This window comes from Lepisosteus platostomus, chromosome 13 (assembly GCF_059453375.1).
Source record: "Lepisosteus platostomus isolate fLepPlt1 chromosome 13, fLepPlt1.hap1, whole genome shotgun sequence".
NCBI classification, from domain to species: domain Eukaryota; kingdom Metazoa; phylum Chordata; class Actinopteri; order Semionotiformes; family Lepisosteidae; genus Lepisosteus; species Lepisosteus platostomus.
The window spans coordinates 13,281,709-13,306,435 of record NC_142623.1 but is presented as its reverse complement, the minus strand read 5'-3'; the positions used below and the strand labels follow the sequence as shown (position 1 = coordinate 13,306,435).

The 24,727-nt window shown below is 51.9% G+C and overlaps 3 protein-coding genes and 1 long non-coding RNA gene across 18 annotated transcripts in view; 2 read left to right on the top strand and 2 right to left on the bottom strand.

The window, feature by feature from the left end:
* rfx1a (regulatory factor X, 1a (influences HLA class II expression)) overlaps positions 1–2,491 on the bottom strand; it is a 29,958-nt gene extending 27,467 nt beyond the window's left edge. For 6 of the 14 annotated variants that reach the window (XM_088603197.1, XM_088603198.1, XM_088603199.1 and 3 more), the window contains exon 1: positions 2,327–2,490. The gene's annotated coding sequence lies outside the window, so the exon portion shown is untranslated. Of the gene's footprint in view, positions 1–1,367; positions 1,494–1,551; positions 1,621–1,894; positions 2,272–2,326 lie in introns of those variants that run through there. The other 8 variants (XM_088603188.1, XM_088603194.1, XM_088603195.1 and 5 more) reach the window with 5 other exon arrangements.
* Positions 2,492–9,961: 7,470 nt separating this feature from the next.
* Positions 9,962–11,425, top strand: LOC148649951 (relaxin-3-like). Its single transcript, XM_088603186.1, has 2 exons — positions 9,962–10,133; positions 10,465–11,425. Exons 1-2 carry the CDS (start codon positions 9,962–9,964, stop codon positions 10,746–10,748), a joined length of 456 nt encoding a protein of 151 aa, XP_088459312.1. The 3' UTR covers positions 10,749–11,425.
* On the bottom strand, positions 10,563–12,172 carry LOC148649950 (uncharacterized). The gene is made up of 3 exons (XR_015925974.1): positions 12,035–12,172; positions 11,427–11,584; positions 10,563–10,699 (listed from the first exon to the last, which is right to left on the bottom strand). It is a non-coding gene; the product is annotated as an uncharacterized LOC148649950 (long non-coding RNA).
* A 40-nt stretch (positions 12,173–12,212) lies between these two features.
* Positions 12,213–24,557, top strand: il12rb2l (interleukin 12 receptor, beta 2a, like). Of its 2 annotated transcripts, none has more exons than XM_088603168.1 (17): positions 12,213–12,510; positions 13,662–13,754; positions 14,559–14,624; positions 15,190–15,477; positions 16,487–16,628; positions 17,312–17,469; positions 18,109–18,248; positions 18,342–18,501; positions 18,707–18,768; positions 18,922–19,216; positions 19,304–19,498; positions 19,634–19,735; positions 20,529–20,657; positions 20,923–21,066; positions 21,819–21,888; positions 23,312–23,414; positions 23,616–24,557. In XM_088603168.1, exons 3-17 carry the CDS (start codon positions 14,573–14,575, stop codon positions 23,946–23,948), a joined length of 2,373 nt encoding a protein of 790 aa, XP_088459294.1. In that variant the 5' UTR covers positions 12,213–12,510; positions 13,662–13,754; positions 14,559–14,572; the 3' UTR covers positions 23,949–24,557. The 2 variants fall into 2 exon arrangements, with proteins under 2 accessions (XP_088459294.1, XP_088459293.1); XM_088603167.1 differs by having other exon boundaries at positions 12,213–12,528; positions 13,661–13,754.
* The last annotated feature ends 170 nt before the right edge of the window (positions 24,558–24,727 follow it).

Genomic DNA, 24,727 nt, shown 5'->3' with positions numbered 1-24,727 from the left:
CTGGACTGTTCCTCCTGACACTGCCAGCTCACAGACTGGACTGTTACTCCTGACACTGCCAGCTCACAGACTGGACTGTTACTCCTGACACTGCCAGCTCACAGACTGGACTGTTACTCCTGACACTGACAGCTCACAGACTGGACCGTTACATCTGACACTGCCAGCTCACAGACTGGACTGTTACTCCTGACACTGACAGCTCACAGACTGGACTGTTCCTCCTGACACTGACAGCTCACAGACTGGACTGTTACTCCTGACACTGACAGCTCACAGACTGGACCGTTACATCTGACACTGCCAGCTCACAGACTGGACTGTTCCTCCTGACACTGCCAGCTCACAGACTGGACTGTTCCTCCTGACACTGCCAGCTCACAGACTGGACTGTTACTCCTGACACTGACAGCTCACAGACTGGACCATTACATCTGACACTGACAGCTCACAGACAGGACTGTTACTCCTGACACTGCCAGCTCACAGACTGGACTGTTACTCCTGACACTGCCAGCTCACAGACTGGACTGTTACTCCTGACACTGCCAGCTCACAGACTGGACTGTTACTCCTGACACTGACAGCTCACAGACTGGACCATTACATCTGACACTGCCAGCTCACAGACTGGACTGTTACTCCTGACACTGCCAGCTCACAGACTGGACTGTTACTCCTGACACTGACAGCTCACAGACTGGACTGTTCCTCCTGACACTGACAGCTCACAGACTGGACTGTTCCTCCTGACACTGACAGCTCACAGACTGGACTGTTACTCCTCACACTGCCAGCTCACAGACTGGACTGTTACTCCTGACACTGCCAGCTCACAGACTGGACTGTTACTCCTGACACTGCCAGCTCACAGACTGGACTGCTACTCCTGACACTGCCAGCTCACAGACTGGACTGTTACTCCTGACACTGCCAGCTCACAGACAGGACTGCTACTCCTGACACTGCCAGCTCACAGACTGGACTGTTACTCCTCACACTGCCAGCTCACAGACTGGAGCGTTACTCCTCACACTGCCAGCTCACAGACTGGAGCGTTACTCCTCACACTGCCAGCCTGCAGACAGAACTGTTACTCGTGATTGACAGCTCTCAGACAGGATCGTTACTCGTGACAGCTCACAGACTGAAGGACAGAGTGAACTGGAAAAGCCCAGAGGCAGGACTGTGCTACCACAGACCACACAGGAACAGGAAACCAGAGACACAGCAGAGCTGCAGTTTTTTTCTGTGGCGCCTTTTCAGCACTAGACTATTTGTAGTTCAGAAATACACTTTTTATTTCAATGGCACAGCGCCAGAAACATTGACGAGGGTATTTTTAAAAGAAAGTTTTTACTCCACACCTGGGCTTAAGAAAAGCAACGTTTGACGAAGCGTGGCGAGTGTTCCTTCGGAAATAGTACGATATTTCAGCCGTTATTTTATTCATTAAAAAGTAATATACGCGTCTTGGTGCGCGTTACTATGTCACGTGTCGCACCGAACTGCTCTCCGGGGAAGCGGGTGACGTCATTTAAAAAAACTCACCACCTTTCTCAACGTTTTTCGCTCGTGACAGGTGAGTGACACCACGCATTGCCTTTCCTGTCTCCAACAGGGGGGAGAGAACCCTTCACTTGCTTACTTGCGATTGGCTGTTCTTTCTACTCTCTCTTACTGATTGGCTGCCCCAGGTGCCAATCCCACCAACCGCCCCGCCCCAAGAAGCCTCGTCTTAACGTTACTCCTCTCCCTGACAGCCCAGGCAGGTTTGGCCGAACACACGGTCTCTGGACTCTCGCGGCTTCTGAGACGTCTAAACTTTTTAAAAAGCACAAATACAAAGAAAGGAACAGTCGCCAACTAAGAAATAAAAACTAAAAAAACTCACATCTCCGCAAAACGGTCGTAGACATTTTCATAACTCAAAGGAAAAAAACAACAACAAACTGTATGTCACTGAGATATAAAAAGACAAAAGACACTTTTCAAAGTTCAGCGTGTCGCACCGCGGCGGCTGCCCGAGCCTCGCTTCCTCTTTCGAGAATGGAGACCGTCCCCCCACCTCCTCCTCTCTCAAGGCCGTATGGCAACAGGGCTTGACAACACAACAACAGCTGAAAAGTACTCTGTCGCGTCTCGCCACACCCGCCATCTTGTACCCGATCACGGATTTGACATCGTCATAACAACCGCCCGGGCTTGAGGGCGGCGGGGCGGCCCGCACGGCACCTCTCCGCTCCGGGGCGGCACACACACCACTCTCCCTCACCAGCTCACTGTCTAACAGCAGAAAAGAGAGAGAAATAAAGTCTTTATTCACCTCTGTTTTGCTCTGGGTTTTTTCCCCGGGCTTTTTTGGTGTTGGATTTTTTATTTTTTTTTTACGGAATCGGGTTGTTGTTGTTGATTCTCGTTGCTGGGTTCTTGTCGCCAGGACTACCGTGGCTATGGCGCTTCGTCCTCACCGGGGCAACTGTTGCTACCCACCCGCCTTCCTCCCTCCCATTCCCTCATTCTGATTGGCGCAGCCAGGACCCAAGCCTTAATCCTGCCTTGCTGTGATAGGATCATATCGCTGTCATACAAAAGAAGCTCTCGTTTCATTCGACAAAAGGCTTGTCGATCACTAATAGGGGAACCGCTTTAGAAGCTCACCTCTTTTCTTCTTGCTGATAGGGTAAAGTGCCCGTCAGGCAAGTATTCCCTTTGCTGACTTGTCAGGAGATTTGACAATCAATGTGACACTCAAAACCATAACTTCCCGAAAGTCCCTCTTTTCTTTGGTTATTATTGGTTGTGCCACCGTCTTGTACCGTTGTGTATTGGATGAAATGCCTATCAGTTTCGGCTAAAGGATGTTAGTGAGTGGCGTGTGGGTAAGTGCTCGCAATGCACCCTGGAAGTTGTAGTTTTTCGGATTAAACACGTTCCTTGTTTTGGAGGAATACATTATAAGGGAAGTCAAACCGGTGGCAGGGCAGTTAGCACTTCTTCTTCCCAGTCCATTGGTCCCGAGGTGCCTTCTGAGTGGAGTTTGCATGATCTGCTCCAGTTTAATAACAACAAATATAATAATAATAATAATAATAATAATAATAACTCCACTCACAGCACTTTACAGGTAATGGGGATCCCCTCCACCACCACCAGTGTGTAACCCCACCTGGATGATGCGACGGCAGCCAGAGTGCCAGTATCCTCACCACATACCAGCTCTCAGTTCATAGAGGGGGATTGTTAGGAGGCCATGATTGATAAGGGATTTTTAATGGCCACAGAGAGTCAGGATCTCGGTTTTACATCTCATCCAAAGAATGGTGCCTTTTTAGAGTATAGTGTTCCCGTCACTATAATGGGGCATTAATTATAATAATAATTACTTACACTTATATAGCACTTTTCTGGACACTCCACTCAAAGCGCTTTACAGGTAATGGGGACTCCCCTCCATCACCACCAATGTGCAGCCCCACCTGGATGATGCGACGGCAGCCATAGTGCGCCAGTGCCCTCACCACACACCAGCTCTCAGTGGGGAGGAGAGCAGAGTAATGAAGCCAATTCATAGAGAGGGATTATTAGGAGGCCATGATTGATAAGGGCCAATGGGAAATGTGGCCAAGATGCTGGGGTTACACCCCTACTCTTTACAAGAAACGCCCTGGGATTTTTAATGACCACAGAGAGTCAGGACCTCGGTTTTACGTCTCATCCGAAGGACGGCACCTGTTTACAGTATAGTGTCCCCGTCACTATACTGGGGCATTATAATAATAATAATAAAAATTGCTTACACTTATATAGCTCTTTTGTGGACACTCCACTCAAAGCGCTTTACAGGTAATGGGGATCCCCTCCACCACCACCAGTGGTGTACCCACATAGGTGAGCGCCCCCTGCTGGCCCCACTAACACCACTTCCAGCAGCAACCTTGCTTTCCCAGGAGTCTCGCACCCAGGTACTGACCAGGCTCACACCTGCTGAGCTGCAGTGGGTTGCCAGTTGTGAGTTGCAGGGTGATATAGGTGAAGGTTTCCTCCAGGAGACATGCTGGCAGAGTTAACTGAGGTCTGTGTCTTGTCCAGTGTGTGCCCTGTGCTGGACTGGCGTCGTCCGGCCTGGCACACAGGGACCCACTTATTAAACATGGATTTAAGATAAAAAAACATGGAATTTGATAAGGAATATTTCTGTCTGTTTTCTAATGAAGAAATGTCATGAACAACTGTATTCTATAAACATTTTTAGGTCACTAGATACATTTACAGTTCCAAGTTTGTGGAAAACATCTGCAATTATACCTACACCTAAAGAAAAAAACCTGACGAATTAAAAGATTTCCCGCCCAGTAGCACTAACTTCAGTCGCAACTAAATATTTTGAACAAATCTTCTTGTTCCATCTTTATATGGCAACCGATACACTCAAGGCCCCTGGAGGCTTGCGTTGTGGGTGAAACAGGGAGAGTGGAAGATGCGACAGTGACCTTGTTAAATCAAGACTGCCACCATTTAGAAACTCACTCGTCCTATGTGCACATACTCATTGCTGACTGTTGTCAGCATTTAACTCTATTCAGGAAAACAGGTTAGTAGGGGAGCGTTCGCATGTGGGAGTACGTCATACACTCTCGCAAGGGATTTCGGATTTTCTTCTTGATCGATGACAGTATGTGCAAGTGAGCGTGGGGGAGTCTCTCACTGGCATCACCAGCACGCAGATACCCCAAAGCTGTGTGCTGCACCCACTGCTTTTCACATTGTACACTAGTGATTGTGCAAGCCACTATGACAACTGTTCGATTGTGATGCTGCGGATGATGTCGCCTTGATTGGACTTTTGAATCATGGCGAACAAAATTACAGACAGGAGATAAATCCCTTTTTTTAGAATCGGTGTCAGGATAATTCTGTTTCTAAACACAAAGGAAAAAAGAAACGCTAATTGATTTTAGAAAGACATGTAACTGATGATGGATCCGATATTGAAACAGTAAATGAATATACACATGTCGGCACTATTATGAATTGTAAATTGACTTGGACTGCCAATCCGGAGGCAAGGTATTTAAAAGTGCAACAAAGGTTGTATTTTTTAAGGGAGGTAAGGATTTCCAATGTAGAAAACACAATGTTGACACTTTCTTATAAGATTTTAATTCAGAGCACTGTAAGTTTTTGTATTTGGAGCTGGAAAGGCACCTTGTAATAAGCTGAACAAAGTCATCAGGACTGGTGGCAAAATGACGAACGTTTCCTCGGACTCAATAACATGTCTACGGGAGCAACACATTATTAATCTTGAACAGAAAATCTTTGATGACCCCTTTCATCCGCTTTGGTTAGAATATACTCTCCTTACTTCTGGCAGACCCCCTGTATAATGACTAAGAGAGCACTTACTTCATTTATACCACAAAGCAATTAGCTGATGAACAATGAGAAAATTTTTGCAGGGATATAGTTGTTGTTGTTGTTATTGTTGCTGTTGTTGTATTGCATTATTGCATTATTGTTGTACAGGATTATGAGCTCATGATGTGCAAGACAAAATCCCTTAGGGACAGTTAAGGTTACTTTAATTTAATATTTTAAACTGCATACACAGTATTCTCATTGATACCCTTCACTCCTAGCTCCGGCCCCGCTGTCCAGTCCAGGAACTAAAGAAGGAGGAAATCGGGGAGCTGTCTTAGGGACACTGTCTGCACTCTTACCATGCAACAGAAAGACTTTGCTCTCTCCCTCACACACACACGAACACAGGAGGTAATTAAGAAAACAGTTTTTATGTACGTGTGCTACGTCCTTAACCTCTACCGATTGTGCACAATGAGAAATTAATCGCAGGATATCAGCTGAAAATGCCAGCAGCGTTGTTTCACCTGCTGTGACATCTCTGTCCCTCTGCAGCGCAGGGACCTTCTGACAGCTCGATCCAGATAGCAGCCCGCTGCTTTGTTCCCAGGCTTCGGATTCTCGCCGCTGCCTCTGTTATCTGGCTCTCTCAAATGTCAGCGTGCACGCGCTCGCTACGCCACACCAGGTCCACTCCGCCCGGAGAGCTGGCTGCCACGCGCCCCTGCCCCACTCCTGCACCTCAGAGCAGAGAGAGACAGAGGTGTGCTGAAATACTGAGCTGCAGTATCGATACACAGAACGGTCCCGTTCCAATAGGAGCTACAGTCCCAGTGCAGTAGAACAGTCCTGTTACAATAGGAGCTATAGTCCCAGTGCAGTAGAACAGTCCTGTTACAATAGGGGCTACAGTCCCAGTGCAGTAGAACAGTCCTGTTACAATAGGGGCTACAGTCCCAGTGCAGTAGAACAGTCCTGTTACAATAGGGGCTACAGTCCCAGTGCAGTAGAACAGTCCCGTTAACTTAGGAGCTACAGTCCCAGTGCAGTAGAACAGTCCCGTTACAATAGGGGCTACAGTCCCAGTGCAGTAGAACAGTCCTGTTACAATAGGAGCTACAGTCCCAGTGCAGTAGAACAGTCCTGTTACAATAGGGGCTACAGTCCCAGTGCAGTAGAACAGTCCTGTTACAATAGGAGCTACAGTCCCAGTGCAGTAGAACAGTCCCGTTACAATAGGGGCTACAGTCCCAGTGCAGTAGAACAGTCCTGTTACAATAGGGGCTACAGTCCCAGTGCAGTAGAACAGTCCTGTTACAATAGGGGCTACAGTCCCAGTGCAGTAGAACAGTCCCGTTAACTTAGGAGCTACAGTCCCAGTGCAGTAGAACAGTCCCGTTACAATAGGGGCTACAGTCCCAGTGCAGTAGAACAGTCCTGTTACAATAGGGGCTACAGTCCCAGTGCAGTAGAACAGTCCTGTTACAATAGGAGCTACAGTCCCAGTGCAGTAGAACAGTCCTGTTACAATAGGCCCCTTTTGGGCATGCTAACATTATATCATTTTAAAAAAGGAAAAAATGAATAAAGGTGTTAATCCATCCATCATGTTTTCAGTATGTCAGGACTCCACGCAGATCTCTGTAGACCAGCAAAACCGTCCTAAACGATAGCTACTGTATATCCATGATGTCCCTCTTGGATCCATGGCAGTGATGCAGCATCCAACTCAGATGGTTCCCAGCCCGGGTTCCATCCGGACACGTGGGGAGGCGAATAGGACAGTTTGGTCTGAGCAGATGTATCTACCTGGTGGGCCAACACAGAGACACAGATGCACAATGGCATGGACAGCACCACCAGCACCCATGGTTGCAGCAGGCTATAATGTAAGGTGTGAGTAAGCTAGGCTGAAGTAATAGGTCTAAAGTCTGGATTTGAATACTGAGATTGACTCGGCATCCCGAACATGGGGTGGGAGACTGTTCCATAAGCTGTAACTAAAGGCCCTGTAACTAAAGGCTTTACTGCCAACTGTTTTTTTTTTATTAATACGTGGAATATGAAGAAGACCTGCATTCTGTGATCTAAGCGGGTGACTTGGATTTTATACATTAATAAGTTCCATTAGATAGACAGGTGCCTGACCTCTGAGAGCCTTATAAGTAGAAGGTTTTTGAAGTCTGCCCTGTACCTGACAGGAAGCCAATGAAGAGAGCTTAGTATAGGGGTTATATGGTTGTACTTTCTGCTCCTAGTAACAATTCCAGCTGCTGCATTCTGAATTCACTGTAAGTTGTTGAAAGAGTGATGGGTGCTCCCTGATAGTAGGGCATTGCAGTAGTCTAACCTGCTGTATAGAAGAGCAAGTATTAGTTTCTCTTTGTCTTGAGAGGAGAGGAACTGTAATATTTATAGTTATAATATAATTATAATTATATTATAATAGTTTTGTAATATTTCTTAGCTGTAGGAAGCATGTTTTCAATACTGTTTAAATATGACAGTTAAGAGCTTTGTGTCTAATATGAGGCCTAGGTTACATAATGAGTCTTTGAGGCACATTTTTAAATCCTCTGAGTTAAGTGCTGAAGTTATAGTAGTCCTATCAGTATTGTTGCCTCCAAACAACAGAACCTCAGTTTTATCAGAGTTGAGTAACAGTTTTCACACATCCAAGTCTTTTCTTCATTAATGCAATTAACTGAAGTTATAATAGACAAGTTGTCTTTTGGTGTAAACGAAATGTATATTTGATTTCATTCAGCATATGAATGAAAGTTAATATTATGTTTTTGTATTATCCTACCTAGCAGCAGCATGAAGTAAACCACTTAAGGAAGGTTCCACATACGTCAACCTCAAACTCAAGCCTGTTACAATAGGAGCTACAGTCCCAGTGCAGTAGAACACTCCTGTTACAATAGGGGCTACAGTCCCAGTGCAGTAGAACAGTCCCGTTACAATAAGGGCTACAGTCCCAGTGCAGTAGAACAGTCCCGTTACAATAGGGGCTACAGTCCCAGTGCAGTAGAACAGTCCCGTTACAATAGGGGCTACAGTCCCAGTGCAGTAGAACAGTCCTGTTACAATAGGAGCTACAGTCCCAGTGCAGGAGAACAGTCCTGTTACAATAGGGGCTACAGTCCCAGTGCAGTAGAACAGTCCTGTTACAATAGGGGCTACAGTCCCAGTGCAGGAGAACAGTCCTGTTACAATAGGGGCTACAGTCCCAGTGCAGTAGAACAGTCCTGTTACAATAGGGGCTACAGTCCCAGTGCAGGAGAACAGTCCTGTTACAATAGGGGCTACAGTCCCAGTGCAGTAGAACAGTCCTGTTACAATAGGAGCTACAGTCCCAGTGCAGTAAAACAATCCTGTTACAATAGGGGCTACAGTCCCAGTGTAACAGAATTAAAAAAAAAATCAAGTATATTTTTCAGAAACACAACAGGATGTGAACAGAGAGAACGTCAATGAATAGAAATACTGAGCTTTCAAAAGTTCAGCTGCAGGAAGTGTCTATGAATACAGGCAGCACAAACAGGACCACAACAGCAACAGACAGAAGCACTGAGAGGCAGAGAGCGTAGAGCGCAGGGAGGTTTTAGGGTTATGAAATTATCATGTGGGACACATCAGCATTACTTACTTCCTGTTTACTGCAGGGACACTTACAGCGTACTGACAGTTACTTGAGGTGGAAATCTGAGAGACAGTGCCTTAAGTGTCTGGAACTGGGTGTGGTGCCCAGAATCTCTCCAGCAGTGACACAGTATTCAAGCCCTGTGAAGGATGTGCTGTCAGTGAGAGCTGTGCCCCTCCTGCAGGGGGCGCTCACTCTGCTGTGAGCCTGCAGTGCTGTCAGTGAGAGCTGTGCCCCTCCTGCAGGGGGCACCGTGGGATGTGACAGAGGAGTGTGTGAGCAGTTCTTTTCCTTCCTGTGGTGGTAGGATGGAAAGCTAGTGACTAGGGAATATAAAAATCCGGAATGCTAAATAAACTCTGTGACAATTCCAAACTTAATTGAAGAATCCCAGGACTGGGAAGTGTCCCTCACACAGAGCGAAGCCCTGAGTCTGTGTGCCACACTGCCGCTCACACCAGCGCTGACACATCATCAGACTCAGACTCATCGGCACAGGAATTAGAATTCTGCTTCTGAAACTCAGGCAATTTCAGATAAGCGAGGAGTGGAGTATGTGTGCGCTCTCATGTGTGATAACAGAGGGGGCAGATTAGCGATCGCTTGTCCGCGCCGTATCTGTCCCCTGAGCGGGGGGGGGGGGGGGGGTGTGTGGAAAGGTCACCGGCGATCGGATCGTTCCGGAGAGGCACGTCGCTGGCAAATTAGAGCACCTTTGGTCCTGATATTGTCTTGGAAATGTCTCTCTCCTGGTCTCGCTATCTGCGTCCCCCGTATCGGGGCTGCGGTGTGTGTCACCTGCCCGAGCGCTGGACTCCAGTATAAATATGACTCTGGTGGCCCAGAGACAAGCACAGCACTCACTCCCAGCAACGCACTCGCTCCTCGCCACCGCCAACTCCCAGAGACGCACGCCTCTCGCTCCTCGCTCTCCGCACCTCCCCGGCTGCGATGTCCAAGCTGCTGCTGGCCCTGGCCCTGTGGGTGCTGGTTTCGGAGGTGGCCCAGGGCTCGGATGGCCGCCCCCCGTCCTATGGAGTCAAGCTCTGCGGCCGCGAGTTCATCCGAGCCGTGATCTTCACCTGCGGCGGCTCTCGCTGGAGACGGACAGCCCGCGGCCCAGGTGAGCTGGCCTGTCTGTTTCTCCACCAGCCTGCTTCTCTGTCTGTCTCTCTCTCTCTCTCTGTCTGTCTCTCTGCCTGCCTGTTTGTCTCTTTGCTTGCAGGTCTTTCTCTTCCTGCCTGTCTATCGGAATCCTTCTGTTTGTTTGAGGCTGTGTCTGCCTGACTGTATGTTTGACTTTGTGTCTGTGTGTCTCTGGCTGTCGGAGTCAGTCTGCCTGTCTGTCATTCTGCCTTAATTTAGTTTCTGCCTCTCTCTCAGTGCAGTGTTAATGTACTGGAGTGTCCAGTCAGTCAGTGTGTCTGTAGTAACACCTCTCTCTCGATGTCCAGGAGATCTCTCCCAGGACCCATTCTCCCCTGCTGAACGACCCTCGGACAGTGAGGCCTCTGACAGCTGGAGCCCTGACTCCATCCTGTCCTATGCAGACCTTCCTGAGCTGGAGGCTCCTGGCTGGGGAGCAGGGTTCAGTCGGCCGGCCCGCTCACCCATCTCGGAGGAAGTGCTGGAGGCGCTGCGCACTTCAGACAGGAAGGGGCGGGACGTGGTCGTGGGACTGTCCAATGCCTGTTGCAAGTGGGGATGTAGCAAGAGTGAAATCAGTTCTCTGTGCTGAAGACATCACTTTTCCTCAGTCTCTATGCTGAAGAGATCACTCTTCTCTCTGTGCTGAAGAGATTACTCTTCCTCTATCTCACTCTCTGTGCTTAAGGCATCACTCCTTCTCTCCCTCTCTGTTCTGAAGGTATCACTCTTCCCCTCACTCTCACTCTTTCTGCTGAATAAACCACTCTCTCCAATCCTCTCTTGCTCTCTCTGAATCTCTGAAATCCTGCCTCATTCTCTCTGATCCTGTCTCACTCTCTGATCCTGACTCTCTGCAATCCTATCTCACTCTCTCTGATCCTGTCTCAGTCTCTCTGCGATCGTGTCTCATTCTCTCTGATCCTGTCTCACTCTCTCTGCGATCCTGTCTGACTCTCTCTCTGATCCTGTCTTAGTCTCTCTCTGATCCTGTCTTAGTCTCTCTACGATCCTGTCTCAGTCTCTCTACGATCCTGTCTTACTCTCTCTCTGATCCTGTCTCATTCTCTCTGATACTGTCTCACTCTCTCTGCCATCCTGTCTCACTTGCTCTGAAGTGCAGAGTGAGCTGCTGGTGTGAAGGAGTAGCCTGGTGTCTCTCTCTCTCTGAAGAGCTCCTGCCAGTCTCTCTCTCACTGCGCTCTGGTCTGCTGCAGGAGATATTTCTACGTTACTGAGTGTATTTTAATAAAAGGTCATTTTGCATTACCTTGTGTTTCCTGTGGTCTTTCTTACAGCCATGTGTAAAGATTTCTGCCTTCTGTTGGGGTGGGTTTGATTCTGGTCAGGAGTACCCCTGTTGTGTGGAGTTTGTATGCTGCTCCTGTGTTCACAGGGTCATTTCTGCGTGCCCCCGTTTATTCCCACCTGACAGAAGACACGCAGGTCCTCAGTTAGGAGGAAGCTGAACAATCCCTCTACATAAATCCTGTTACTGCCGAGATTAAGGGGTTCAGTATTTCATACCCCACAGCACCCAGACAGCAGAGCAGCCCCAGTGAAACTGCCCCCAGAGACACTGCTGCCCTAGTGAAACTGCCCCCAGAGACACTGCTGCCCCAGTGAAGCTGCCCCCAGAGACACTGCTGCCCCAGTGAAACTGCCACAGAGACACTGCTGCCCCAGTGAAACTGCCCCCAGAGACACTGCTGCCCCAGTGAAACTGCCCCCAGAGACACTGCTGCCCCAGTGAAACTGCCCACAGAGACACTGCTGCCCCAGTGAAACTGCCACAGAGACACTGCTGCCCCAGTGAATATGCCCGCAGAAGTGGGCAGGCAAGTGTGTTTGTGGGCAGACAGGAGCCTCACGACTTACTTGGGTGGTTTTACTGCATCACACAGCCACAGGTGTGGGATTCACACAGCTCATTTATGAAGGTGCCTTGTTAATCAAACCCGGTTGCGATGAAACGCCCCACCCCTCTCTTGCACGGATCGCGAAGGATGCTCTCGGTAGCTTGCGGCCGGCGGTGTGTGCGCTCGGGTGTGGGAGGAGCTCTGTCTTGAGGTCCGGAGAAATAGGATCAGGCGCCCTCTGCCGGAGCGGGAGAACACGCCCGCCGTCTCCCTGTGGAAACTCGGTTGTCATCCCGGCTCTTCTGGGAACCCGTGGCGTCCGGCACACTGAGGGGGAGTTTGGTTCCTCTTTGAAACTCAGGGCGAAGAATGTCTGTTTCTCCTTAGCGTTTCCGGCCGGCGAGTTTCTTCGCGGGCCCCTTACACCATCGGCGGCGCCGCTTCCTGCTGCTCGTCGAAGCGGACTCGAGGCTCTCGCGCCGCCGGAGGGACGGGGAGGTGTAGCGCACGCGAGTAAGTTCGTTTTAAAACGTCGCTTTCCTCTTTGAAAAAAACAACAACTTTGTGTCTATTTTAGAAATCGTACCAAAAAAATGTGTACTGTTGTTACATCAGTGTGTGTGTTTACTGGTTTCCTCAAACGGAAACGACAAGTGTCAGTTGGAGTATTTAATTCTTACGTTTTGAAGAAAACAACGATTCATTCATTCAGGGGTGACCATAGTCATGAGTATGACTGGGGGTTACAGGGGTGTCCGTGTGACTGGTGGACAGAGTGGTAATGGAACTGTTACAATAGGAGCTACGGTCCCAGTGCAGTAGAACAGTCATGTTACAATAGGAGCTACAGTCCCAGTGCAGTAGAACAGTCCTGTTACAATAGGAGCTACAGTCCCAGTGCAGTAGGACAGTCCTGTTACGATAGGGGCTACAGTCCCAGTGCAGTAGAACAGTCCTGTTACAATAGGGGCTACAGTCCCAGTGCAGTAGAACAGTCCTTTTACACTCTGTCAGTGAGAGCTGTGTCAGTCCTGCAGGGGGCGCTCACTCTGCTGTGGGCCTGCAGCGCTGTCAGTGAGAGCCCTGCAGCTAAGCTGGGTGAGAGCAGCCCCAGATAAGGAGGAGTACAGAAAGAGAAACCAGTCAAGGAGGAAGGGCGAAATCGGAGAGCGTGCTGGAGTGTGGATGTCCTGTGACTCAGAGCAGAACTTGCCTTGGTAAGATTGTTCAGAGAAGTGCTGAGGTGTGGAGAGAACTCGTGTGGGGGTGTGTGTGCAGCTCGGCTCTGACAGGAAGAGAGAGCTGAGCAGCGGTTATGGTGTGAATTTCTGAAAAGTGCTTTACGTGACCTGTCGGTTATGAGGAGAGAAAGAGCTTGAAGGTGCGGAAAGAAGCAGACCCTTCCTGTGGGGGAATTATAAAACGGTGTGCGCGTCTGGTTTGGAAGTTCATATTTTCTGCAACAAGTGAATGCCCAGAAGCAAGACTGCTCGGGGTGATGTCAGTTACGGTAGAGGCGGATCCTGTGGAGCTGTGATGATCGCTCCAGTCCTCGGGGCCTGGGATCTCGGTGCCTGGCGGACGTCTCTGTGGGTGAGACTCCTGCCCGCCTGCTGCAGGTTCTGCTCTTCTCTTCTTGCTGCAGGAGCTCGCGGACTGTGACTGGGCCTCTCCAGGATGCGTGTTTAATCAGGAGCAGCTCTCCGGGCCTGGGCTGGGGACCCCTGTCCTGCTGGAGGGTGAGTGTGTGTCTCGGGCTCGGTCCCTGGTCTTGGTTGCAGGGCAGCGCCCCGCCCCAGCTCTCGCCCCCCTCTCTGTGTCTCTCTTCCTCTCTCCGCCTCCCCTCCTGTGTGTGTGAACTCCGTGCAGATCGAAGGCTTTCTCTGGTGCACTGGTCCAGAGCAGTAAGGCCCAGTGATGTCATACTCACTTCCTCCCTGCTGGGTAAGACGAGGGTAAAAACACAGTGCAGTGTAGTAAAGCCCAGTGAGATCAGGGTAAAGGCACAGGCCAGGGAAGTAAAGCCCAGTGAGATCAGGGTAAAAGCACAGTCCAGTGCAGTAAAGCCCAGTGAGATCAGGGTAAAAGCACAGTGCAGTGCAGTAAAGCCCAGTGAGATCAGGGTAAAAGCATAGTCCAGTGCAGTAAAGCCCAGTGAGATCAGGGTAAAAGCACAGTCCAGTGCAGTAAAGCCCAGTGAGATCAGGGGAAAAGCACAGTCCGGTGCAGTAAAGCCCAGTGAGATCAGGGGAAAAGCACAGTCCAGTGCAGTAAAGCCCAGTGAGATCAAGGTAAAAGCACAGTCCAGTGCAGTAAAGCCCAGTGAGATCAGGGTAAAAGCACAGTCCAGTGCAGTAAAGCCCAGTGAGATCAGGGTAAAAGCACAGTGCAGTGCAGTAAAGCCCATAGAGCACATTGGGATGAAAAGCCTGTCAGCCGCTCTGTGGTGCTGCGATGGGTTGAGGAGGGTGGGTGATTAGGTATGAGCAGGCTGCAGAGTCTGGTGCTGTGTCTGAGCTCCGTGACCTCTGTCTCCTGTACAGTCCTGCTATGAGTGATGGAGCAGAACACCGCCACCCTTCTGGTCCTGGTGTGTCTCCTGCAGCACGGTAAGACTTTGTGCCAGGTGACGGCAGCAGTAGGGACCCACACCTCAAGCAGTTTTACAACCAGCTGAAATCTGGATTCAGATCAGCTCCTTTTCCTCAGCGAGCTGATTGAAAACCAGCAGGGCTCTGTCACCCAAGCACAGGAGCTGCACTTGTCCCTCTGCAGCTGCTCAAAGATCAGGGTGATCTGTGTAGGCAGGGACAGCGTTAAAACGTTCTGGGTAACCCGGAATCTCTCTCTGTTTAACAATTGAAAACAAGTCAGAAACTGTGCAATGAAGAAAGTGTGGCAATTTGGGAGAGCTCAGTGGAACTGAGGGCAGAAGGGCCTCGCTGTCCGGGGAGCATAGTTTGAGACGCACCTCTCTGATTCCAGAGCAGAACTGAGCAGTCCAGAATAATGGGGATAAGATGAACAGAACTCCATTAAAATTAAGCTGAATTTTTCTAATGAACTTCCACTAAGACACATGTTTACACTGATTGCTTAAATAATGGATTGGTTTTGTAAAAAGTCCTTCAAGATCTGAGGGACCCTGATGGGCTTTTTCTCTCTGTATTTCAGCTCTGGCAGGGGAGGTTTTGTGCCTATGGGAGCGCTATTTCCACCTGGGCCATAACGTGTCTGGGGCATGTCAGTTACAGGGCTCATTGCTGCCCCCTGGGTGTGACTCCAGGGCACTGCAGCTGGCCGCGGATGGCCAAACGCTCTCCCCACATAGCCACACCCACAATCACATAGCAAATTTCACTGTCATTCGTCCCCCGGGACCCCGGCTCCACTTACGCTGTGAGATCACCTGCCCTGGACTGGAGCCCCGCCCACATTGTGACATCACACTCCTGGGAGGAAGTGAGTATGACATCACAAATTACTTTGTAAGAAGGGTATTTTTATCTTTTGTGTTATGGGTTTTTCTTTTACATGTTGCATATACAAGAAGACTGAGAGCAGTAGATACTGAAGTAGAACAGTAGACACAGTGAGTCTGGAAGGAGTTGTGCTCTCGGGATTATGGGATTACTAATAGACATAAGAGGGGATACAGGCCAGAGAGTGAAGCGGTCTCACACTCCTGCGGTCTGGGCTTGTGATTCGGTCCTGCCCAGGCTGGGATCTGGGCCTGTGAGAGGTGGAGAGGAAATGGCTCTTATCTGTGGGAACGATACGAGTGCAGTGGAGTATCCAGACTTGTTGCTCTTGGCTCTTCTGCCAGATTAACGATGCACAGCCCTCCCTCGCCCAGGTGGCAGTCCGGCGCCTTGCTGCCAGAGGTCAGAATGGACTCAGTGCCCTGAGCACTCACATGGGCGTCAGACCTTGATGGGACTGTGCTCACGTGTTCATGTCCAGTTGAAAAAGTTGAAAAAAGAGTTCGGAGTGGACAGGTAGTTTTCTGTACCTCTCTTGTCGCAGATCGGACCGGTCCTGGTGTCTGGGCTGGGCTGCACCACTCCGATCAGGTCCCAGCGGGGCAGTGGGCTGTGGAGGGGTAGTGGGGCACGTGGCTGGGGTCAGTGATGGCAGGAGTGAAGTGTGTCAATCCGAGGGCAGCTCGAGTGAGCTCAGAGCTCAAAGAGCAGCTCGAGTGCTGTGATCCCACACCTCCGGCTTCAGCCTGACCTCTGTCAATAGCCCCTAGACAGAGTACCTTTGGCAAACTGCTCGAGAGCGCCGCCCTTGTGGCAGTCTGGGGTACATGCGAGCTTGCTGTGAGAGACGTGTATCAGTTGCTTTCTCCTGTGAGTCAGTGTGGGGCAGCTCGTCAGCATGAGCAGCTACAACATCTCGTAGGAAACCTAAAGGGCACAAGACGCTGGTGGGCTTTCTGTACGCTGACCCTCTCCCCTCTGTCCTGCAGGGACACCCCGCACCCCCTCCACGCCTCAGTGTGTCATCCCCCCTGGCAGCACAGACATGAACTGCTCCTGGAACTGGAGCCCCTCTGCCCTGCAGGAGCTTCTCCACACCAACCTGACCCTGCACCTGTACTCCTCCCCCAGGTCAGCACGGCTCTGGGGCAGATCACTGGGGAGCAGCTCTAAGCTCTGGGGCAGATCACCGGGGAGGAGCTCTGGGGCAGATCACTGGGGAGCAGCTCTGAGCTCTGGGGCAGGTCACTGGGGAGCAGCTCTGAGCTCTGGGGCAGGTCACCGGGCAGGAGCTCTGAGCTCTGGGGCAGATCACTGGGGAGCAGCTCTGAGCTCTGGGGCAGGTCACTGGGGAGGAGCTCTGGGCTCTGGGGCAGATCACTGGGGAGCAGCTCTGAGCTCTGGGGCAGGTCACCGGGCAGGAGCTCTGGGCTCTGGGGCAGATCATCAGGCAGAAGCTCTGAGCTCTGGGGCAGATCACTGGGGAGCAGCTCTGAGCTCTGGGGCAGATCACCGGGCAGGAGCTCTGGGCTCTGGGGCAGATCATCGGGCAGAAGCTCTGAGCTCTGGGGCAGATCACTGGGGAGCAGCTCTGAGCTCTGGGGCAGATCACCGGGCAGGAGCTCTGGGCTCTGGGGCAGATCATCGGGCAGAAGCTCTGAGCTCTGGGGCAGATCACTGGGCAGGAGCTCTGGGCTCTGGGGCAGGTCACTGGGGAGGAGCTCTGGGCTCTGGGGCAGGTCACCGGGCAGAAGCTCTGACCTCAGTCCTCCTCAGAGCGGCTCAGTTTTTCAGTGTCAGTGTCTCTCCTGCAGGACTCTGCTCAATATCACGGTTCCCGATGGTTCTAACAGTGTTGTGGTTCCTCGCACCTCATTTATGAGCCACGTTGATGTCACTGTCTGGGTCAGAGCTCAGAACCCACTGGGCTCAGCTGAATCCATCGAAGTCGCCTTCAACACCGGCGCCATCAGTGAGTCTGCACTCCTTTCACTCTCTCACTGTCATTAACCCTTTCAATTTCACTCTGTCATTAATCCATTCACTCAGTCTTCCTAACCCATTCACTCACTTTCTGTCACTAAAGTACTCACTCCCTCACTCTGTCACTGACTCATTCAGTTCAATTCAAGGTGCTGTATTGGCATGACCAATGAATAAATCAGTGTTGCCAAAGCAAAACAAATACAGTTAACATAAAATCTACATTCCCAATATAGACACATCATAATACATTTACATATAAAAATATGGAGCATTATTGAGAGAAGCTCACTGTTCCTCAGGCTGTGACAGGAGATCACATACTGGGCTGCCAGTTCAACAAAGTTCCCTCCTCCCTCTCCCAGTAGGATTGGGACCCGTTGTGATTCTGGCAGGTGTGGGAATTCTGGGATTAGCTGTATAAATTTGGGAAAGAATGTTTCTCTAATTCCAGAGTATCTGTCACAGTGCAGTAGGAAGTGCACCTCTGTCTCTGTTTCTCCCCGCTGGCAGTGGTCTGCCTCACTGTCTCCTAACCCATTCACTCTCTCACTCTGTCATGAAGTCACCCTCTCGCTCACTCTCTCAGGACCAGATTGTTCTGCCTGCCCCTCTCTCTCTCTCTCAGAAAAGCCTGCCCCTCCTGTGCTGACATGTTCCTTGGAAGATAACTCAGATATCTTCATTTTGTGGAACTGCCCCCTGGACAACTGTGACCAGACCTGCGAGGTGAGATTTTGGGTCAACAACCAGTCGGACTGGACTGAGGTGAGAAAGCAGAGAACTCACGTGCCTGTCTGTCCCCGTCTGCCTGCCTGCCTGTCTCTGGCGTATTGAACTTGGTGTGTTTGTGTTCTTCAGGTGACTGATGACTCTGTGGGTCAGGCTGACTTTATCCTGAACAACTCCCAGCCTTTTACCCACCACCATTTCCAGGTGCGCTGTGTCACAGGCAGTGACATGGAGAAAACACCTTTCAGTGACTGGAGCAGGCCCTGCACTGTGCTGAGTGCGGAGGATGGTGAGTCTGAGAGCTATAGTCCAGTGCTGCCTGATTCTAGGGTGCATGGGAGCTGTAGTCCAGCGCTGCAAAGACTCTACGGTGCCTGGGAGCTGTAGTTCAGTGCTACTTGACTATGGGAAGCATGGGTAAATCAAGCAGTCCTTCTTGTCACTCTGTACTACACAGACCCCCTTCCTTCAGGGCAGCTCTTTCTCTCCCTTAGTGCCGGTGGGAGAGCTGGACCTGTGGTGTGACAGAGACCCTATTTTGGCTGTGGTGTGGAAGGTAAGGCGTGATTTATCTGTGTTCCTTCGCTCAGCTCTTTGAGTATTGCGACCAGCGTGATGCAATGGCTCTCCGAGCCGGGCTGGGTGCAGGTCTGGGTGTTACTGTCCCCACTGACCCCGGCAGTGTACTGACCGGATCCCTCTGTCGCAGGAGATGCCCGCCCCCCTGGCGCGGGGCAGGGTGCGGCAGTACGAGGTGGGTGTGGGGTGGGCCGACGGAGGCAGCGCTTGGGTGAACGTGTCCGCAGACGACCCGCCAGCAGTGGAAGGAGCCGGGTGTCTGGAGTGCCACTCCAGTGAGGCGGGGGGGCCCCCTTCCTGCCGTCTCCCTCTGCCGTGCCTCTGGAAGGCCGTGTGGGCCGAGGCGGAGGTCGCGGAGGTCAACGTGTCGGCCATCAACTCTGTGGGGCGCAGTCGGCCGGCGAGACTGGCCGTGCGCAGGCGAGGTGAGAGCGTCAAGGGACCCCGGCCGGCTGCCCGCTGCCCGCCCTGCGGAGAGGCGCCGCGCTGATCCTGCCCCTGTCCCCGCCCAGGCCTGCCCCCGGAGTGGGTCAACGTCACCGCCGCGGGCTCCCAGGGGGCCCTGCGCGTGGCCTGGGCCCCGCCGCCCTGCCGCTCGGAGCACCTGCAGGGGTACGTCGTGCAGCGCAAGGAGGCGGGGCGCAACACCAGCAGGGGGTTCGACTGGACGAGAGTCAACGGCACACAGCAGAGCACCGTGCTGGCAGGTACGCCCGCCCTGGGGGTCCTGGGGGTCCGGGGGAGAGCAGCGATGGTTCGCAGGTTAATGGCACGCAGCACCGTGGGGGTGCCGGGCCCTTCCTCTGCTGTCAGCTGAGGGCTCGCTCTGTCTCCCCCTGCAGGCCCCTTCAGCCCTCACACCCCCTACATAGTGTCGGTGTTCGCAGTCTACAGCAGCGGCACCAGCCAGCCCGCCTCCTGCATTGGCTACACCAAAGAGGACAGTGAGTATGCAGACTTCCTGCCTGTCTGTATCGCTGCCTCTGTGTCTGTCTCTGTTCCTTCCTGTATGCCTGCCTGTCTGTCTTCAGTCTGGCTTCCTGTCTGTCTCTTTGCCTCACTCTGTCTTCAGCCTGTCTGCCTCTGCCTGTCTGCCTGTCTGTCTTCAGTCTGGCTTCCTGTCTGTCTCTCTGCCTCACTCTGTCTTCAGTCTGTCTGCCTCTGCCTGTCTCTCTGGCTTCCTGTCTGTCTCTCTGCCTCACTCTGTCTTCAGTCTGTCTGCCTCTGCCTGTCTCTCTGGCTTCCTGTCTGTCTCTCTGCCTCACTCTGTCTTCAGTCTGTCTCCCTCTGCCTGTCTCTCTGGCTTCCTGTCTGTCTCTCTGCCTCAGTCTGTCTGCCTGTCTCTCTGGATTCCTGTCTGTCTTTGCCTCACTCTGTCTTCAGTCTGTCTCCCTCTGCCTGTCTGCCTGTCTCTCTGACTTCCTGTCCATCTCTCTGCCTCACTCTGTCTTCAGTCTGTCTGTCTCTACCTGTCTCTCTGGCTTCCTGTCTGTCTCTCTGCCTCACTCTGTCTTCAGTCTGTCTGCCTGTCTCTCTGCCTGTCTGCCTGTCTCTCAACCTGCATGACTGTCTCTCTGCCTCACTCTGTCTTCAGTCTGTCTGTCTCTCCCTGCCTGCCTGTCTCACTCTGTCTTCATTCTGTCCCTCTGTGTCTCTGCCTGTCTGTCTGGCAGAGTGCTCAGTTGCCCATCTGTCCAGTGACATTCCCCCCTCCCTCTGCCTCTTATCCTCTCACAGAGCCCCCTGCTGTTCCAGGAGTGAAGGTGACCTTGTTCCCGAAGGTCCTTCTGTCCTGGAAGCACATCCCACTGACTGACAGGAGGGGCCTCATCCTGCGGTACAGGGTGGGGCATGATAATGTGACAGGTGCGCCCCCTGGGGGACAGACGGGGAAGCACAGGGTGCTGTAAATGAGGGCTCGGAGCTGGGGGAGATTGTGAGAAGCTGAAGGAGATCTGGGGTGTGTTTTTTCTGAAGAGAAGACACATGGTTCCGGTGGGGGTGGGGGTCAAGACACAGGACACACTGCACAGTCACAGAACCTCTTCAGAACACGGTCCGGTCCGTCCAGTTTGATCAGCGAAAAGACCCGTGGTGCTCTGACCCTCCTGTAACTCTGTCGCCCCCCCAGATTACACTGTGGGTCCGGAGAACTGCAGCCAGGAGCTGCAGGACCTGAAGCCGGGCCAGCGGTACCAATTCTGGGTCCGGGCTGAAACTGGAGCTGGAGAGGGGCCAAAGAGCATTGTGGACTTCACCACCAAAGACAAAACAGGTACTGTACCACTGCCCGCTGCGCCCACTTCCTCTTCCTCCTCAGCCTGTCTTCCTCTTGTTCTGGACCCGACCTGGCCTCTCATCTCCCTTCCTCTTCCTCCTCCTGTCTCATCCCCCTTCCTCTTCCTCTCTCTCCCCCCTCATCTTTCTTCCTCTTCCTCTCTCCCCTCATCCCCCTTCCTCTTCCTTTCTCTCCCCCCTCATCTTTCTTCCTCTTCCTTTCTCTCCCCCCTCATCTCTCTTCCTTTTCCTCTCCCCCCTCATCTCTCTTCCTTTTCCTCTCCCCCCTCATCTCTCTTCCTTTTCCTCTCCCCCCTCATCTCTCTTCCTTTTCCTCTCCCCCCTCATCCCCCTTCCTTTTCCTCTCCCCCCTCATCTCTCTTCCTTTTCCTCTCCCCCCTCATCCCCCTTCCTCTTCCTCTCTCTCCCCCCTCATCTTTCTTCCTCTTCTTCTCTCCCCTCATCCCCCTTCCTCTTCCTTTTCCTCTCCCCCCTCATCTCCCTTCCTCTTCCTTTCTCTTCCTCTCTCTCCCCCCTCATCTTTCTTCCTCTTCTTCTCTCCCCTCATCCCCCTTCCTCTTCCTTTTCCTCTCCCCCCTCATCTCCCTTCCTCTTCCCCTCCCCTCATCCCCCTTCCTCTTCCTCTCTCTTGTCTTGTACTTGCTTGCTGTCTTCAGGAGGGTGATCTCGCTGTCTGAGGGTTTGGGGCCATGGTTCAGTGTGTGAATGACTTCTGCTCCTCTGCTCCAGATCTCCCTGTCATCCTGGTACTGTGCATTCTGGGACTGCCAGTAGTGCTGGTGACAGCATTCTGCTTCAAGTAAAGAGCAAGAGAAGTTTATTTGATTTTATTTAAGAAAACTGTCAGTTATTGTTATGCTACTCTGTGACTGTGCTGTGACTCTCTGTGACTGTACTATATCTGTGGCTGTGCTGTATCTCTCTATGACTGTGCTGTATCTCTCTCTGACTGTGCTGTATCTCTCTGTCACTGTACTGGTCTGTGGCTGTGCTGTATCTCTATGTGGCTGTGCTGGTACTGGTCTGTGGCTGTGCTGTGTCTCTATGTGACTGTGCTGTATCTCTCTGTCGCTGTGCTGTATCTCTCTGTCACTGTACTGGTCTGTGGCTGTGCTGTATCTCTCTGTCACTGTACACTGTACTGTGTATCTCTCTGTCACTGTACACTGTACTGTGTATCTCTCTGTCACTGTACACTGTACTGTGTATCTCTCTGTGGCTGTGCTGGTCTGAGACTGTGCTGTCTCTCTGTCACTGTACTGGTCTGTGGCTGTGCTGTGTCTCTCTGTGACTGTGCTGTATCACTCTGTCGCTGTGCTGTATCTCTCTGTATCGCTGTATCGCTGTGCTGTATCTCTCTGTCACTGTACTGGTCTGTGGCTGTGCTGTATCTCTCTGTCACTGTACACTGTACTGTGTATCTCTCTGTCACTGTACACTGTACTGTGTATCTCTCTGTGGCTGTGCTGGTCTGAGACTGTGCTGTCTCTCTGTCACTGTACTGGTCTGTGGCTGTGCTGTGTCTCTCTGTGACTGTGCTCTATCTCTCTGTCGCTGTGCTGTATCTCTCTGTCACTGTACTGGTCTGTGGCTGTGCTGTATCTCTCTGTCACTGTACACTGTACTGTGTATCTCTCTGTGGCTGTGCTGGTCTGAGACTGTGCTGTCTCTCTGTCACTGTACTGGTCTGTGGCTGTGCTGTATCTCTCTGTCGCTGTGCTGTATCTCTCTGTCACTGTACTGGTCTGTGGCTGTGCTGTATCTCTCTGTGACTGTGCTGTATCTCTCTGTCGCTGTGCTGTATCTCTCTGTCACTGTACTGGTCTGTGGCTGTACTGTATCTCTCTGTGACTGTGCTGTATCTCTCTGTCGCTGTGCTGTATCTGTCACTGTACTGGTCTCTGGCTGTGCTGTATCTCTCTGTGACTGTGCTGTATCTCTCTGTCGCTGTGCTGTATCTCTCTGTCACTGTACTGGTCTGTGGCTGTGCTGTATCTCTCTGTCGCTGTGCTGTATCTCTCTGTCACTGTACTGGTCTGTGGCTGTGCTGTGTCTCTCTGTAACTGTGCTGGTCTATGACTGTGCTGTATCTCTCTGTTGCTGTACTGGTCTGTGGCTGTGCTGTGTCTCTCTGTAACTGTGCTGTATCTCTCTGTGGCTGTGCTGTATCTCTCTGAGCTGTATCACACTGTCAGTGACAGTTCTTGTTCGTGTGACTACAGGTGCTCCTGCAGAAACCAGTTAGTGCCGTCGTGGTGCTGTGAGAAGGTACCTGACCCGCAGAACAGCCGCCTGTACCTGATCCTCAAGATGCCACTGCTGCAGGTCTGTCTCACTGTCCCCGTGTCTGTCTGGGGTCTGTGTGTCCCACTGTCTCCCTGTCCACATGTCTGTCTGGGTCTGTGTGCCCCACCGTCTCCCTGCCTGTCTGTCCATGTGTCTCCCTGGGGTCTCTGTCCGTCCGTCTGTCCACGTGTGTGTCTGGGTCTGTGTGTCTCACTGTCTCCCTGTCTGTCTCCGGTACAGGAGACCAAGGAGGCCGTGTGCCCTGCAGTCTTTCTGCTGGACTCCATGCTCTGCCAGCTGGAGGTTGTGGAAATTCCTCTCGCTCCTGATCCCGGAGAGACCATCGCCAGCACGGAGAGCGCAGAGGAGGGAGGGGGACAGGGGGCCGAGATCTGGAGAGAGAAGGGGGGGGACGTTGATGGGGAGGGGGAGAAGGAGCAGGGCAGGGAGGGGGGGTACAGTGAAATGATCAACGAAGAAGTGATATCAGGTCCGTCCTGCTCCCCCACTGATACCCAGCCCTTCTTCTCCGATTACGAGAAGCACTTCATGCCTTCTCCGCTCGACCTGTAGGGGGCAGTATGCAGAAGGCTCTCCACTTGACGTGTGTGGGGCAGTACGCAGGAGGCTCTCATACAAATTGCCCCTTGGGACTCTGTCTCTGTGCACGAGGGCGTGTTGGAAAGAGCTGCCCAGCTACCCTGTGGAAACTGACTGACTGATATTGATCCCATGGGAAGCAGCCCGGATGGGATTCTGGGAGGGCGGATCGAAGGGATGGGATCTGCTCTGGGCGTCTCCTCTGGGTCTCGGAGTCTCGGGATCGGCGTGAATGACCAGAACCATCAGTCTGGCTGACCTGCTGTACTCCGGCTCCGGGTCAGAGCTCAGAGCTCAGAGCTCCCGCTGGTTAAAGGTGTTTCTGCACCGGACGGCCAGAAGGGGGCTCTCTCCCCGGGGGACCAGGCGTGCTGAGGCAGTGTTATTCCCCTGGGCCTGAGGGGACAGAGCCTGTTCCGTGAAGGATGTAAATGTCTGTGAAGTGGCTGTGCTTTGGGCCTGTCCGTACACCTCTGAGGATGTGAAGTTATGTGGCGGGAGGAAAGTTGCACATGCGCTTTCCCTCTAGATTATACCATTCTCAGTGCCGGTTTGTATATAAAGAAAGATTGTGGATAGAGATTTTCTCGTTTTTCTGGTGTGATTTTTTTTTACGTTTTCTGTGTTTTAGGTGAAATAAAAACAGTTGCTTAAACATCTGCACTGCCAGAATGCAGCTCGTACTCAGCACGGGGCGTTTAGACGTGCTTGTAAGGGAACTTGAGCTCCAGCAGCCTGTCTCACGCGTGGAA

Bases quoted from the DNA above. Each gene is read 5' to 3' on its own strand.
- LOC148649951 (XM_088603186.1), top strand. From the start codon at position 9,962: ATGTCCAAGCTGCTGCTGGCCCTGGCCCTGTGGGTGCTGGTTTCGGAG. The intron at 10,134-10,464 runs GTGAGCTGGCCT...CTCGATGTCCAG, and splicing joins ACGGACAGCCCGCGGCCCAG to GAGATCTCTCCCAGGACCCA.
- il12rb2l (XM_088603168.1), top strand. From the start codon at position 14,573: ATGGAGCAGAACACCGCCACCCTTCTGGTCCTGGTGTGTCTCCTGCAG. The intron at 18,249-18,341 runs GTGAGAAAGCAG...TGTGTTCTTCAG, and splicing joins ACCAGTCGGACTGGACTGAG to GTGACTGATGACTCTGTGGG. The intron at 19,736-20,528 runs GTGAGTATGCAG...ATCCTCTCACAG, and splicing joins TGGCTACACCAAAGAGGACA to AGCCCCCTGCTGTTCCAGGA.